Raw genomic sequence first — 16,782 nt, 5'->3', positions numbered from 1 at the left:
TCCCCACCTGCAGGGGGGTCACTTCACAGGCGGTGAAGCAGGTCTGCAGGTGTCTGTCTTTCTCTCCCCCTCTCTGTCTTCCCCTCCTCTGTCCATTTCTCTCTGTCCTATCCAACAATGACGACATCAGTAACAACAACAATAATCACTACAACAACAATGAAAAACAACAAGGGCAACAAAGGGAAAAAAAATATATATATATATATAAATTAAAAAAAAAAGAAAAGTCAGGTGTACTAACTTTTATGCTGTCTCAGAATAGAGATAACTAGATCAGATGACTAGGATTATTCAATATGGGACTGCCACAAACTGGCATTCTAAATGATTGTAAGAGGATTTACGGTCTAGCAAATTGTTTTGGAGGGCAATAATACATGGACACTCCTGTCCAAATGGACTGAAAAGCTAGCCAAATAAGAAATGAAATTGTAAAGAGCACATCTGTTTATTCAGGGGTGAGAAGAGGCCTTCTGAAAGAGTCCTGTTTAGTGTCCTTCACAAACACCGTTAGTCGAGAGGCAGAAAGGGGGAAGTATTTGCAGCATTTATGACAAACAGGTCTCTTACTTCAGTCAACACCTACTCACTGAGGACTGAGCATTGACCTGTTCTGGACACTCAGGTTGCAAGGGGTGTTGATAGGGGTCCTTGAGGAAGCTTCCCTGATGAAGCAGAAATATGGCAGAGAAAGGGGAAGACTTGAACTTGGGGATGGTGGGGGCGGGGGTTTGAAGGTTGAGCTCATAGCATTAACCAAGGAATTTGCTGAAAGGAAGGAGTGAGGGGGTGACATCTAGGTCTGGGAGGTAGGCAGCCAGAAGAACTAGAGCACCACTCTGGAGAGATAGCCCACCGGGTTAAGTCTTAAGTCTTGTAAAGCTCAGGGCTCCGGCCCCCACACCACCTGAGAGGTGGTATCTCTCCACCTATCTTTCTCTCTGGGTGTCTGAACAAAAAAGCCTCCCAGACTAGTGAAATCATTCATGCAGGAGGTCCTTCAACACAAGAGAAGGCATGATAGCAAAGCAGGTACAACAGACAGAAGACAGCAGAATGCAGAAGAGGCATAGGAACGCCAACTGCAACCATGTAATCATAGGAGTGAAAGCAGTGTGAGGTTTTGTGTTTTTTTCCTTCAGATTAATACTAGCTGCCGTTATAATCCCTTTTACTCAGCAGTCCGACCTGGAGACATGCACTGGCAGAGAAAAGTCCATGGGCATGAAGACAATCACTCCAGCCACGACTGTGAAGCGGGAGGAGCCAGCCAACTCACTTGTGGGCAACACGGCGATGATGAAGATCAGAGCTCACACTCTCCTGTTGCTTTGCAGATGAAGAGACTTGGGCCTGGAGGGAAGGAGTGACAGCCCGTCACACCCTGCAGACGCCAGCGCCGTGGGCGGCACTGGGCCCTGTTCAGCCTGGCTCAGAGTTGGAGTCCCCTGCAAGGTACTTAGCGGTCTTAAGTCTGGGACCAGTTTACTTCCTGTCTTTAAAATCTGAATTCTCGGGGGGCAGGGTGGTAGCGCAGAGGGTTAAGCACAGGTGGCACAAAGCGCAAGGACAGGTGTAAGAATCCCTGTTCAAGCCTCCCCGCTCCCCACCTGTAGGGGCGGGTCGCACAGGCGGTGAAGCAGCTCTGCAGGTGTCTGTCTTTCTCTCCCCCTCTCTGTCTTCCCCCTCCTCTCTTGGTATCTCTCTGTCTTATCCAACAACAATGATATCAATAACAATCATCATAACCACAACCATGATGACACAACAAGGGCAACAAAAGGGAAAGAAATAGCCTCCAGGAGCAGTGGATTCCAAGTGCAGGCACCAAACCCCCTGGAAGCAAAAAAAAAAAAAAAAAAAACCTGATTTCTCAGATTGCATAACGATTATGCAAAGAAACTCTCATGCCTGCAGCTCCAAAGATCCATGTTCAATCCCCCACCACCACCATCAGAAACCAGAGCTGAGCAGTGTTCTGGCAATAATAATAATAATAATAATAATAATAAAATATGAATTCTTGAGATGCTTTGCAAATTTGTCCACAAAGTCTTCATTTCCCAGGTGAGGTTTTCTGTGCAGGGATATCTGTACAAAAGGATGGCAGGGGGCCAGGCAGTGGCTCACCTGGTTAAGCACACACATAACTGTGCACAAGGACCCAGGTTCAAGCCCCTGGTCCCCATTTGCAGGGAGAAAGCCTCACGAGTGCTGAAGCAGGGCTGCAGGTGTCTCTCTCCCTCTTCTTTCTAAATTTCTCTCTGTCCTATGAAATAAAATAAAGCATTGAGTAGGCCAGCCTAAATTGCCTGCAGTAAGTGCAGTGCTTACTGACGCCCTGCCATGTCTCTACTCCACTTGGCTGGGTGAATGGTATGTTTGGTTCGATTTTAAAAATGCTCCCGGGGGACGGGCGGTAGCACAATGGGTTAAGCGCACATAGTGAGAACCACAAGAACCGGTTCAGGATCTGGATTCAAGCCCCCGGTTCCCCACCTGCAGGGCGGTCGCTTCCCAGGCGGTGAAGCAGGTCTGCAGGTGTCTGTCTTTCTCTCCCCCTCTCTGTCTTCCCCTCCTCTCTGGATTTCTCTCTGTCCTATCCAACAACGACAAGAAGAACAGTCACAGCAACAACATCTATGGTAAAAAGATGCCCTCGTGGAGCAGTGGATTCATAATACAGGCACAGAGCCGCAGTGATCACCCCGGAGGAAAAACAAAAACAAAAACAAATAAACACACACACACACACACATCCCTCAGTCCCTCAGAGCCCCTCTCCCATCGCTTGAGCATGTGGAAATCGACGCACCTCTGAGTTCCTTTGTACCCGTTGCAGACCGTCAATGGCGGACCAGAGAATGGACATTTCTTCTACAATCAGTGATTTCATGTCTCCTGGTGCCACCGACCTCCTCTCCAGCCCCCTCGGCACCAGTGGTGTGGATTGCAACCGGAAACGGAAAGGCAGTACCACTGACTACCAGTAAGGCCTTCGGGGGCTGGTCTTCCCCTGACCACACTTGGTGTCAGCTCACAGGGCAGGAGGCGTCACCCAGAAGCTAACGCCTGTTCCTTCTGGAGGAAAAGCTTCCTCTCGGGGGTAGGGTGGGAGTGGGGGAAAAGGATGAAAAGATGCACTTTAAAGCTCTTGGCTTTGTCTCCTCCCCATCACAAGCAGAAGGGAGTCTCTGGCACCTCAGACGCATTCACTGACTTCCTCCTCCTCCTCCTCCTCCCCCCAAACTGTTCTTCACCACAGGCAAAAGGACAGCCTTAAAAAGCCACTTTGTGCACTTTTTGCCCCTTTCTTTTTGCCCTTTCATTGTCTTCCTTTGCTCCTCTGAGCCAGAGGACTAAGTCTGTGGATGTCGTACCCATGGTTTCTGAGAGAGCTTCGCTGAGCCCCTGTCCGAGGAAGACAGCCCCTGCTTAGTAAACGTGAGCGCACTAGTCTAGAAATGCTTCAGCAAGCATGACTGAACTTAGTATGTACTTGTCATATTAAATAGTATCTTTTGTTTCTTTTTAGACTTGATGACTTTTCTTTTGAGTAAGTAAATTTTGTTCACACTTCCCATCAACCCTTCAGTATCCGTACAGACACCTACCTAGGGGGGTGGATGATGAGGCCATCAGAGCAGTCAAAGGCATGGCTTCCTTTTGTTAGGCAACGGCCTGGAGCCTTCCCAAATGTCCGTTTAAGAGCTTTTGTTGAATGAGGGAACATCTCCAAGGAGGCCCCCACCCTTACAGCAGATGTCCTTTCTGCTGAAGTTCACAGGTCGAGTTTGGGAAGCACAGTGGCTGGAGGTCAGAGTCCACTAGGAGGTGCTATGATTAATATGTAAGTGGTCCCAGATGATTAAGAAAACAGACACCCAGGGGACAGAGAGTGGGTGTGAGGCTCCCAAAAGGGTATCTTTCTGCACAGCAGGGAGAGGAGCTATTTCCCATGGACCTTTTGTCTTGGACAAGTGCTGAACCAGGGGCAACGTTCTAAGTCCTGTTGTCTGTATCTGCCATTTCCAAGCTCGTCACCACCCAAGACCTTCAGACTTTTCTCATGGTCCCCCCCCACACACACACACACCCCACCAGGCTTCTGATCTTCTGTAACTAACTAGCAGAGACCCTGTTCAGCAACCAAAGCCCCTTTCCTGTGGAGCTAAAGATATAGCTCACTTTGCAGACACAAGTCTGGCAGAGGAGAATAGATGTTTTCATGTTTTTCCATGCGGCCTGTAGGATTTTGCTTGAACTTTAAGGCAAGCTTGGATAAAGGAGAGGAGAGGAGAGGAGAGGAGAGGAGAGGAGAGGAGAGGAGAGGAGAGGAGAGGGAAAGAAACGAAAGGAAAGGAAACACTCCTTCAAGGAAATTGACGCCTGACTGGAAACAACACCCTGTGGTTTGGTGCTCCCAAGAAAGAGCTGCTTCAGCCCTTGAGATGACACGTTCCTTCCTTATCAGAAAGGGGTGGGTGGGCAGGTGACAGTCTATGTCCTCCCAATAAACTTAGGAGCTAGAGAAGGGAGTAGGTAGACCCCAGAGGATCAGGAACTTCTGCCTCTCAGGATTTCTGTCTATTTTCTGTGGAACCACAGGATTCTAGAGTCAGGGAACATAAGGCAGATCCTCACTGTAGCTCCAGGACCCTCTCTGTCGCCAGACAGAACTCCTCACCTGCAGCCCCCACTCCTCCCCTCTCTCTGCAGTCTCCAGCCTGCTAGTTTCATCCCGAGCTGAGAAGCAGCACGCTGGGCAGCAGTGCCTCTGAGTGCCCTTCTCTGTAGCTGTGGACACCTCCACTCCTCTCCCTCACTTCAGGAACCTCCCCTGCCCCCACGCCCCAGCATCACAGCTATATCTGTATGCACACATATATTTCATCCTTGCTTTCCAACTGAATAGATTCCGTTTGTCCAGAATGATGGGGATGGGGGGATAAGGTGTATTATTTGGGGATCCTCTGGTCAACTAAGAATTTCCTTAAATGGTACATATACCCAATTCTCAAACAATCAAAATACATGGTGAACTATCACCGTGCAGACTCTGCTGAGATTATCATATGTAACACTGGTTTGATAATCTGGGGCGGGGGGGGGGAACCCAGTTTGGCACAGGATTCAAGTTGATTTTGATTACTTTCTCATACTGAGGCTATTTGAGCTTTCTGACTGGTTTCTGGATAAACGAGAGCCCTCTATATTGTGACAAGAAGTTATCTCCATATGTCTTCATAAACAAACATTCACATTTTCTCTCTCTCTCTCTCTCTCTCTCTCTTTTTTCCAGAGAAAGCATGGATACAAACAAAGATGGCCCCCATGGAAGGTACCATGAGCCTAGCACTTTGCTCCTCAGGGTCCCTTTCAGCCATTTCTTCCAAACAGCCCCTCATTCTTGGTGCGGTGGGGGTGGGGGAGGGGTCCATCCACATCCGTGTCCTTGACTGGGGAATACGCAGAGTCCACGAGCCCGTGAGCTCGACGTTTGTCTCCTCAGCCCCCGGTGTGGCCTGAAGAGCCCTTGTGTGTCTCGAGAAGTGGCAGGGAGCAGGCAGGGAGGAAAACAGATGTTTCGCCTCCAGTCCCAGAGGGGCGTGTTTTTACCTTTGGTTTCCTTGTCTCTCCAGGTTAGAGTACACAGAACACCAAGGAAGGATAAAGAATGCACGGTGAGTCAGCCCCATTTTCTCTCCACAGCCCATCACCATCCTGCTTGCTCAGAGCACAGCCCTGGAGCCCCTGTGGGCCTGGCGCCGGCCTGCCCCGCAGCCCTTTCTGCCCGTCACCTCCTTAGGGGATGGGGGCGTGGCGTCCGTGGCCTTCTGTCCCTGGCTGTCTTCAGGCTGACTCTTCTAAGCACATTTTTAAAAAAATATTTATTTATTCCCTTTGGTTCCCTTGTTGTTTTATTGTTGTCGTCGTTGTTGGATAGGACAGTGAGAAATGGAGAGAGGAGGGGAAGACAGAGGGGGAGAGAGAAAGACAGACACCTGCAGACCTGCTTCACCGCTTGTGAAGAGACCCCCCCTGCAGGTGGGGAGCCAGGGGCTCGAACCAGGATCCTTATGCCGGTCTTTGCACTTTGAGCCACGTACGCTTAACCCGCTGTGCTACCGCCCGACTCCCATCTTCTAAGCACATTTAACCGGAGGACGACTTCAGAAAATAAATCCAGGAGAGGTGGCAGTGATAGCATAATGGTTCTGCCAAAATAAAAAAATTAAATTAAATTAAAAACCTCGAGCTTTCTTCCTCTATCCAACCATACTTCCACCTTCCCGAGGGTCCTCAGGTCTCTGGCCTTTACTCCAGAAATGTCTGAGGCTGCTTCAGGTGCAGAACCCGGGGCTTCCGGTCCTGACCCAGGGCTCCTGGCCTTTCTCACACAGGCCAGCCTGGTGGAGAGAAGAAAGCCTTTGGTCCCATGGCTCCAGCAGTGGCAGCAGTGACATTCCCCCCGCTGGTGCTCATGTCTAGGGGGAACGTCACCAGCAGCAGGTGTGGGTTTCCCAGGGAGAACATGGCCTGGCAGCGAGCAACCCTTCAGAGCAAGGAGTATGATATTCTTGGGATCATGTGACACCCCCTCCCCCCACCAAGATATAGCACCGGTCACCTCACAACTCAGTCAGCAAGCATCTCGCAAGCCACACAGCAGACTTCTCAGTAGCCTCAGAGACAACTCTCTGTGACGGCTACATCTAAGGACGTTGTTGTTTGAAACCTCCCCACTGGGGCCGGGTGGTGGCGCACCTGGCTGAGCGCATGTGTTACAGTGTACAAGAACCTGGGTTTGAGCCCCTGGTCCCCACCTGCAGAAGGAAAGCTTTGCAAGTGGTGAAGCAGGGCTGCAGGTGTCTCTCTTTCTCTCTCCCTATCTCGCCTACCCCCTCAATTTCTGACTCTCTATCCAATAACAAAGTCCCAAAACCTAGATATAGGCCAGGTCCCGTAAGATAGAGCATATGTTCACATGCATCCATAAACTAGGGCAAAATATATACCTGAGAGCAAAAATACACAGTAGTCTGCAGTGAGTCAGTATCAAGTTCATAATGAAACAGTGTCCACTTAGATACCCTTCCCCCCCTACTTCCTATTACAGTTCTCTCACTTAAAATTCTAAAAATAGGGAGTCGGGCTGTAGCGCAGCGGGTTAAGCGCAGGTGGCGCAAAGCACAAGGACCGGCACAAGGATCCTGGTTCAAACCCCGGCTCCCCACCTGCAGGGGAGTCGCTTCCCAGGCGGTGAAGCAGGTCTGCAGGTGTCTATCTTTCTCTCCTCCTCTCTGTCTTCCCCTCCTCTCTCCATGTCTCTCTGTCCTATCCAACAACAATAATAACTACAACAATAAAACAACAAGGGCAACAACAGGGAATAAATAAATAAAATAAAATATTTTTAAAAATTCTAAAAATAAATAAAAAATAAAGATAATAATAAAAAAGAAATCCCCCTACCCTTCTCTTCCCCTCCACCTCTGTCTTTCAGCTTCACAGAGACGGAGGGGAACAAACATAAGGAGAAACTAGCAATTTGGTCTATGCCGAAAACAAAATGTTAGTGGTATTTCACCTTAATTCTGAGGATGAAGTGAGCATGAAAGATCTGACACTGGGCTGGAGACGTAGCTTGCAGGCAGGGGTGCCTGCACTGTTTGAGTCCCAACAGACCACTGTCAATGGAGGAGACTTAAGTGACATGGGGTCTCTCCCTCTCTCTCAGTGAAATTGCACTAGCTGAGGTCCCATCTACCACCCCCCCCTCCAAAAAAAAAAACCCAGTGCTGATCTAGCAGCTGAGCTACGTTTTTAGCGACTTTAGTAAGTCTAGTTTGAAACGTTGTGCAAATCCTAAATTTTGCTTTGTTGGGTGAATATTAAAACAATGCTAGTTTTCTCTCCTTGCTGTTCTCTCCTCCGCTCCGCGCTCAGACATATTACCTAGATATCTTTTGTTCCTGTTGTTCAGGGAAGCTCACAGTCAGATCGAAAAAAGACGGCGGGATAAGATGAACAGTTTTATTGACGAGCTGGCTTCTCTGGTACCGACGTGCAATGCGATGTCCAGGAAACTAGACAAACTTACCGTCCTGAGGATGGCCGTGCAGCACATGAAAACGTTGCGAGGTACGGCCCTTGGATGTATTGTCCCTCCACTGACATCTTATTAATAATATTATTATTAATAATATTATTGGATAGAGGTGGCCAAAAATTGAAAGGTATGGGGTGATAGAGAGGGAGACAGACAGACACCTGCAACACTGCTTCACCCCTCGAAAAGGGATCCCCCTGCAGGTGGGGACCCAGGGGCTCAAACCCTGGTCCTTGCACATTGTAACATGTGCGCTCAACCAGGTGCGCCACCACCCGGCCCCTTATTGTCCATTTACTGCCCAGATCGCACCACCCTTCACCTAGGAGTGCCCGAGTCCCAAGGGCAAATGGTTTACAAACACGTAGCCTTGAGTGACATGCCTCATAGCAACAGACCCGGTACCAGGTGAAGTAATGATGGAGTTCATGCGGGTCTCAAGACCCAGGTTTGCAGTGCTACACCCCACAGAGCTGATTCTGTGAGTGTGTCTGTGTGTGCACATGATGGGACATGACTGCTGTCTCGTGTGTGTGTGTGTGTGTGTGTGTGTACACACATGCCTGGACCCCCTCCCTGCAATAGCAGGTTTCAGGAACGTAGGTGTGCTGGCAGACACAGAAAAGCCAGTTTCAGTTCTGAAGAGGAGACTTTATCTTGGTTCTTTTGAAGAGTGAGTCACGGGGCTGACGGCTCTCGCTGCATTCTATCAGGAATGAACACCGATGATATTTCCATCTTCCTGGAATTTTTCCCAAACCACATCCACTCTTTAGGAGGGAGGCAGTAGTTTCCTTCTGAATGTTGGGAGGGCGAGAAGAAAAGAAAAAAAGAAGAAGCAGAGAGGTGGAAGTGACAGGTCCAGATCACATGCCCTGTGCGGAGCATGCGGAGCATGTCGGACCTGTCAGCGGGCACCTCTCCTGGGATTTTCTGAGCTGGTTTGAACTATCTGAGGAAATTGCAAAGTGGGTGCTCAGTCAGATTTCTGACCTGTTCAGAGCTGAACAGGGCTCTGGTAAAAAAAAAAAAAAAAAAAAAAAAAGTAGCTTTTTATTTCTGCAAAGCCACTAGAAATAAGTAGCTGTTTTTGCCTGACTTCTGATCATTGTTCAGAAATATGAATGTATCCTGTATGTGTCAAATGGCATTTAAAACTCCTATCGGTGAAGATAAGGGACTAAACTATTGCAAGCCAATGTCTATTAAATTCGAAAGAAATGAGTGACCAACCCCCATTAGCATGGAAACAGAGATGTGGATGAATCTGTCTTTGTAGTTGATACTAAGTCACAGACACATTCTCCTTCTTCCCCGCGGTACTTGGAATTATCTTTTTAAATTTTTTTATTATCATTATTCATTGGCTAGAGACAGTCAGGAAATCAAAAGAGATGGGGAGATAGTGAGAGAAAGAGGCACCTGCAACATCGCTTCACCACTCGCAAAGCTTTCCACCCACCGGCGGGGACCAGGGGCTCGGACCTGGGTCCTCACGCACTGTAACATGTGTGTTCAACCACACCTGAGCCGCCTGATTTGACTCGATCCGCTGCTCTCCTAGCCACTGCACAGATGTCAAGCCGTCTACGGCTGGCGTTTTCCTCTCTGGGAGCCACTGCTTGACTGGCAGCCTTGTCCCCTTGCAGTTGTGGGAGTTCAAGTTGGAGTGGCGGAAACGATGCCCTCCTTGCTCCAGGTTGCCGAGCTCACCTCACTCGCCCCTGGTGGAGAGGAGCTCACAGCGGATGCCTTCCACTGCCTTCCACGGTATATTTACCTGGGATCTGACACACAGGGTCATTTCCCGAGAACATCTCGAGCGGTGGTTTTGAGCCAGCCCTCCCAGGAGCTTGCATCCAGAGAGTGTCCCCTCTCAGATTGTTAGCTCCTGTCCATCACCTCTTGATTTGCACCTCAGTGGCAAAAGCGAGCTTGTTACATCTCCTGCGGGCAGCAGGTTTGTCTTTCATGGAATTCTCTGGGCTGTGCCAGGATTCGTTCGCCAAGTCAGGTCCAGCTCTGTCAGTGGTTAAGGAGCAATAAGATACGACTGAAGTCCCAGGGAAGGGCTGCCAGGGAGAGTCAAAGCAGAATGAAGCAGTACCTGAAAGCCAGGTGTGCTGACCCTCCCCTCTGTTCTCACCCTGTAAGGCGCCGCCAGCCCATACACGGAAGCAAACTACAAACCAACCTTCCTGTCAGACGACGAGTTGAAACACCTCATTCTCAGGGTAGGTGACCATTAGGAAATTGTTTTCCACACATTTATTTTCACAAGGACCATATTAAAGGACCTGTGGGTATGTAATGTCTTAGCAGTGGACTCTTTTAGGTCATACTCTTTAAAAAAATTTTGTTTTACTCTATTATATTTACTTATTGAACAGAGACATCCAGAAATCAAAAGGGAAGAGGGAGATAGAGACACCTGCAGCCCTGCTTCACTCGAAAAGCTTTCCCTCTGCAGGTGGGGACTGGGGACGTGAACCAGGGTGCTTGCACATTGTAGCACGGGTGCTCAACCAGGAGCACCACCACCAGGGGGCCCCTAGGTCATACTCTGTACCCTACTGTTTAGGTAGATTTCCCATGAATTCCCTGACATCCTCCTCCTTTCCTCACCTTATTTAAGGGAAAAACTGAAAGTCTCTGCTTATTTTTGTGTACAAAAAATTTTTTTAAACGTAATTAAGAACCAAATTTCTCCATGAAGGTTTTTGAAAGAGATAGTAGCTGAGAATCTGTCCTCTCCTCAATCCTGAGCTCAAAACCCTGTTACCCACATTTGTATACCAATATTCCACATTCTAAATAGGAGGGGAGGGCATGGGGGCCAGTGATACTCTCGCCTGGGTGACAGCAGCACCAGGGCACCCGGCTCAGTGCTGTGGGAAGGGAATTCAGCTGCCACCATGGGGACGTCCGCTCCCAGGTAGAATGAGAGCCACTTGGGGGATAGAGGGAGAGATACCTCTTACAAACTGTAAAAAGAAACAAAAGGTCATAGGGGAAGATGACCAGAGGGCTCTGAACTCCCAATTCCATCAGGACCCAGAGAGCAAAGAGGAAAAAAAGGAAAGACATTCAGAAGTAGTAATAGGTGTAGGAGGGACTTAGAAAGGAAGAGAAGAGAAGGCAGGACCATGGAGGGAGGGGAAGGGGAAATATATATAAACATAGACAATTATAGAAATAACAGTCAATCCATATCTGTGACCTTGGGAGAACTACCACAGTTTCCAGTGGAGGGAATGGGGAATGGAACACTGGTGGTGGAACGGTGTGGAATTATATCCCTGTTATCTCAGACTTGTGTAAATCAATATTAAATCACTAACAACAACAACAAAAAGACACACCTGGTTCGAGCCCCAGCTCTCCACCTGCAGGGGAGTCACTTCACAGGCGGTGAAGCAGGTCTGCAGGTGTCTGTCTTTCTCTCCCCCTCTCTGTCTTCCCCTCCTCTCTCCATTTCTCTCTGTCCTATCCAACAACGACGACATCAATAACAACTACAACAACAAGAGAAGAACGCGTTTGGCAAAGGACAGCCCCTCAACATTAAGGTGGAGGACTCGAAGAGCAGGACCAACAGCTTGAAAGCTGTCAGGAGCTGCTCGTTGCTGGCTTTGAAAGTGACTGGGATCCATGTGGATTCAGTTGGCTTAGGAAAGATCGTCAGTTTCCCCAATGAATGGGTACTCACGGGATGCACCACGGGAAGGTCGATCCAATGCATCCCACAACAACAATAAAAAAGGGCAACAAAAAGGGGGAAAATAAATAAATAAAAATTTATCAAAAAAAAAAAAAAAGAAGAAGAAAAAGGACCCTGTTACTTACAAGCTAGGATTGGCAACCTGAGAGCCAGCCTGCTCCCTGGCTCTTCACTGGCCTGTGGTGCTCTGCTCGTGTAGCTTCCTCACTGCAGGTGGCATCCGGGGTCTTGAACTGGGGGTCTTTTAGGGGTGCTAACATGCACTCTTGGTTGCACCACCACCCAACCCCTGAATTAGAATGTTTTTAAAAATATTTATTTATTCCCTTTTTGTTGCCCTTGTTGTATTGGTATAGTTGTTATTGATGTTGTTGTTGTTGGACAGGACGGAGAGAAATGGAGAGAGGAGGGGAAGATAGAGGGGGAGAGAAAGATAGACACCTGCAGACCTGCTTCACCGCCTGTGAAGCGACTCCCCTGCAGGTGGGGAGCCAGGGGGCTGGAACCGGGATCCTTCTACTGGTCCTTGTGCTTTGCGCCACATGCACTTAACTCACAGCACTACCGCCCAACTCCCCCATTTGAATGTTTTTTGATGTCTCCTTTATACTGACCAATGTGACCTGTCTCCCTCTCCCTCTCCCTCCCCCTCTCCCTCTTCCCCATTCTCTCTCCGGGATCTATTGAACTCTTTTCTATTGGTGACAGTGGTTCAGGTCTGACTCTGCTCATGATGCCAGTCATCTTCTTCCCAGTCATCTTTCATGCCACATCATCAATGAGAAGTCTAAAAACACTTCCCTTTAGATGTAAGATTGTCTGCAAGGCAAATGAGGAAGTTATTAATACTTTTTTTTGGTTTTTTGACAGAATGAGGCTTCCAGCAGATGGTGCTTGAAAAGTTGCTTCCTCCTTACTACAGTCATGCCTTGCCCCTGGGCCAGCTTAGAGGCCTACCTTAGAGATTTACCTGAGAGGCCTACTTGAGAGAAGGGTGTCGCCAGCCCCCCTCTGGCTATGTGGTCTTGCCAGGTCCCCTCATGACAGCATTATTCTGTCTCCCCTCTTACTTGTCTTACCCCCAGCACAAGTTGCTGTACATTCTTGTTCACAAATTCACTTTGTAGCTCTTTGAAACAAACAAACAAACAAACACCCAAAGGCTTTTTCATGGAAAAAGGAGTGAGGGTTTTCTGGATTTTTCCAAAAGCACAGAATGACTAGTGAATAAGGCAATTATCGACCCATGGTATATTAGAACAGGAGGAATTGAATAGCCAAGCAAGTATGCGATAGAAGCACCGGCCCATCACTGGAGAAACCAAGCAGAAGCTTGGTGGTCGTCTCTGGGGAGCTGTGGGAAGGATTCACAGCCACACTGTATCCTAAGCTGTCAGACTCTGCTGTCTTGGTATTTCTCTATCTGGCAAAAACAGACCGCGTCACATCTCCACACCTGTATTTCCTGGAATGTCATGTGTGTAAAGAGGTAGAACCACAGAAAGTGTGATCAAGTGATCATTCATTTCTCCTGGATAGGCGGCCGACGGATTTTTGTTTGTCGTCGGATGTGACCGAGGGAAGATCCTCTTCGTGTCAGAATCCGTCTTCAAGATCCTCAACTATAACCAGGTATTCATCCTGCTCCCGTGGTGGTGGTGACGGGGGGGAGGCAGCATCACGCAAGTCAGAAAGGTTTCCCCCTCTTTTTCTTTTTTTTTGCCTCCAGGGTTATCGCTGGGGCTCTGTGCCTGGCACTAGGAATCCACTGCTCCTGGTGGCCATGTTTTCCTATTGGATAGAACAGAGAGAAATCAGGAAGGGAGGAGGGAAGGAGAAGGCAGAGAGGGGGAGAGAACGAGAGAACATCTGCAGACCTGCTTCACCACCTGTGAAGCGACTCCCCTGCAGGTGGAGAGCCGGGGGCTTGAACTGGGGTCCTTCCGCCGGTTCTTGTGCTTTGCGCCACGTGTGCTTAACCCACTGCGCTACCGCCCGACTCCCCTGCTTCTACTTCTTGCGATGATATGTCACTTATTAGCTCTGTGGAAACACAGCCGGCTCTAAAAATTATTGTAACGATAATTTCCTCTGTGATTGCTTCTAAGATAAAGATTTGTGGAAGCTTCCAGAACAGAGCTCCTCACATAGTCTGTCCCTAGGGTCCTCACTCCTTCCTTGATTCACTGATTCGCATGGGGGTGTTCACAGGGAAACTCGGGATGGTTTAAGACTCAAAATGACACTTATATCCATGTAAACTTAATGTTCCCCCAAGTGTTTGGTTCTTCTTAGTCTTATATCAACGCAAGGGAGGAAATTTTCATTCTAGCACGTTAAGCAGTTGAAGACGTACATTCATGACAACTTGCCTAAAAGCCTTAATGGAACCAAGAGTCAGCCCACACAACAGCATTCTCCCTCCCGATGCCTTAGAAGACAACTTGTGGGTATTGGATTATATATATATATATATATATATATGATCTCAACGACCCAAGCAAAGATCCCTGTTCGAGCCCCCCCACTTCCCACCTGCAGGGGGGATGCCTCACAAACAGTGAAGCAGCTCTGCAGGTGTCCATTGTTCTCTCCCCCTCTCTAGCTCCCCCTCCTCTCTCAATTTCTCTCAGTCCTAGCCAATAACCAAAAAAAAAAAAAAAAAAAAAAGGATAAAATGGCTGCTGGGAGCAGTGGATTTGTGGCACTGGAACCAAGCCCCAGTGATAACCCTGGAGGCAAAAAGAAAGAAAGAGAAAGGAAGAAAGGAAGGGAGGGAGGGAGGGAAAGAAAAAGAGAAGGAATATATGCAGGTGAATGTACTTCCAAGGCAGGAGCAGGAGAACTTTCCCCGGTGTGATCAGCCTGGCTCAGCGCGCCGACAGAAAGCTGAGCGTGTGTATATGTTCAGAACACGAAATGTTCAGAATCCTCCAACACAAAAATATAAATACAAAGTCAAGGCGAAGGGGTCAGGCAGTGGTGCACCCGGTTAAGCGCACATAGTTCTGAGTACAAGGACCCGCGCAAGGATCCGGGTTTGAGCCCCCGACTCCCCACTTGTAGGGAAGATGCTTGACAAGTATTGAAGCAGGTCTCCAGGTGTGTCTTTCTCTCTCTCTCTCTCTCTCTCTCTCTCTTTTGCCTCCAGGGTTATTGCTGGGGCTCAGTGCCTACACCATGAATCCACTGCTCCTGGAGGCTTTTTTTTTTTTTCCTGGAGGCTATCTTTTCCCATTTTGTTGCCCCTGTTGTTGCCTTTGTTGTTGTCATTATTGTTATTGTTGCCATTGATGTTGATGTTGTTGGATAGGACAGAGAGAAATGGAGAGAGGAGGGGAAAACAGAGAGGGGGAGAGAAAGACAGACACCTGCAGACCTGCTTCACCACTTGTGAAGCGACTCCCCTGCAGGTGGGGAGCCGGGGGCTCGAACCGGGATCTTTTGCGCCACGTGCACTTAACCTGCTGCGCTACCTACCGCCCAGCCTCCAGGTGTCCCTCCTTTTTTCTCTGCCCTCTATCTCCCCTCCCCTCTCAATTTCTCTGTCCTGTCCAATAAAATGGGGGAGGGGGGAAGGCCTCCAGGAGCAGTGATTCTGCAGTGCTGGCACCAAGCCCCAGCGATAACCCTGGAGGTGGAAAAAAAAAAAAAAAAAGGCAAGGCGAAGCCCTTGTCGGATCCTTTAGATTTCGCACACTGTTGACGCGACTTGGTTGACATATCGTCTCCACAGAACGACCTGATCGGCCAGAGTCTGTTTGACTACCTGCATCCCAAAGACATCGCCAAAGTTAAGGAGCAGCTCTCCTCCTCCGACACCGCGCCCCGCGAGCGGCTCATTGACGCAAAAAGTGAGTAGCCAGATGGCCCCAGCACCGCCGCTGTGCCCTCTGCCCGGGACTCGGGTGCTGTCCGGGTAGAGCTAAGTAGACTCCCTCTGCTTGTCTGACTTTCACGGAAGATTCAGCATCCAGATTCAGGAGAAATAGCTAGTGTGATAGGAATCTATCTTGAATTTTCATACATTTTATTTTTCAGAATCTAGAAATTTCTGGCTGTATGATCCTGAGTTTAAAGGGATCTGGGGTGGGTGGGGGTCAGTCAGGCAGTGTGGTTGAGCGCACACATTACGGTGCACAAGGACCCAAGTTCATGCCCCCACTCCCCATCTGCAGGGGGGGGGGCTTTGTGAGCTATGAAGCAGGTCTGCAGGTATCTGCGAGTCTGTCTCTCTATCTCCCCCTTCCCTCTCAAAAAAAAGGGGGGGGAATGGCCACATCGGAGTACTGGGTTCGTAGCACAGGCACCAAGTCCCAGCAATAATCCCTTGGTTGCAGAAAGAAAGAGAGAAAGAGAGAGAGAAAGAAAGTGAATAATGATGGGATGACAGGAGTTTGATCTGCTCCCCCTGAAGATGACTTCTGTTTATCTGGGCTGCACACATGCAGCCTTGTAAGACCGGGAAACTCTAACTATAAACACTATGTCTCTGCCCAAAGAGTCTCCTGCTCAGGTTGGCCTTGCTTCTGGCAGCAGTAGAAACACAGTCCACACTCCTCCACCAGTTCACTGCCCCCCATTGCAGCTGCCTTCGTGAGGCCCCAGTAGTTCCTTCTCTTTTATCGGTATGCTGTAGCAGCTAAGAATGTAGTCTGAGGGGTCAGGCTGTAGCGCAGCGGGTTAAGCGCAGGTGGCGCAAAGCACAAGGACCAGCGAAAGAATCCTGGTTGGAGCCCCCGGCTCCCCACCTGCAGGGGAGTCGCTTCACAGGCGGTGACGCAGGTCTGCAGGTGTCTGTCTTTCTCTCCCCCTCTCTCTCTCCATTTCTCTCTGGGCTACCCAACAAGGACAACAACAATAATGACTACAACAAGGGCAACAAAAAGGAATAAATATTTAAAAAAAATAGTCTGACAGGTGGCACAGTGGATAAAGCACTGGA

General features: G+C 49.0%; 1 protein-coding gene across 22 annotated transcripts in view; it reads left to right on the top strand.

Annotated features, from left to right (window-relative positions):
• BMAL1 (basic helix-loop-helix ARNT like 1) overlaps positions 1-16,782 on the top strand; it is a 116,808-nt gene that overhangs the window by 71,166 nt on the left and 28,860 nt on the right. For 8 of the 22 annotated variants that reach the window (XM_060177128.1, XM_060177145.1, XM_060177132.1 and 5 more), the window contains 9 exons: positions 1,341-1,458; positions 2,846-2,992; positions 3,791-3,853; positions 5,306-5,344; positions 5,646-5,687; positions 7,991-8,148; positions 10,271-10,350; positions 13,377-13,469; positions 15,574-15,691. In XM_060177128.1, the coding sequence (XP_060033111.1) occupies positions 2,853-2,992; positions 3,791-3,853; positions 5,306-5,344; positions 5,646-5,687; positions 7,991-8,148; positions 10,271-10,350; positions 13,377-13,469; positions 15,574-15,691 (733 nt within the window). In that variant the 5' untranslated portion in view covers positions 1,341-1,458; positions 2,846-2,852. Of the gene's footprint in view, positions 1-1,340; positions 1,459-2,845; positions 2,993-3,538; positions 3,560-3,783; positions 3,854-5,305; positions 5,345-5,645; positions 5,688-7,990; positions 8,149-10,270; positions 10,351-13,376; positions 13,470-15,573; positions 15,692-16,782 lie in introns of those variants that run through there. The other 14 variants (XM_060177139.1, XM_060177137.1, XM_060177138.1 and 11 more) reach the window with 6 other exon arrangements.

Source organism: Erinaceus europaeus, chromosome 17 (genome assembly GCF_950295315.1).
Source record: "Erinaceus europaeus chromosome 17, mEriEur2.1, whole genome shotgun sequence".
Classification (NCBI taxonomy): domain Eukaryota; kingdom Metazoa; phylum Chordata; class Mammalia; order Eulipotyphla; family Erinaceidae; genus Erinaceus; species Erinaceus europaeus.
Note: the sequence above shows the minus strand (reverse complement) of the source record. Positions and strands in the feature narration are given on the sequence as shown.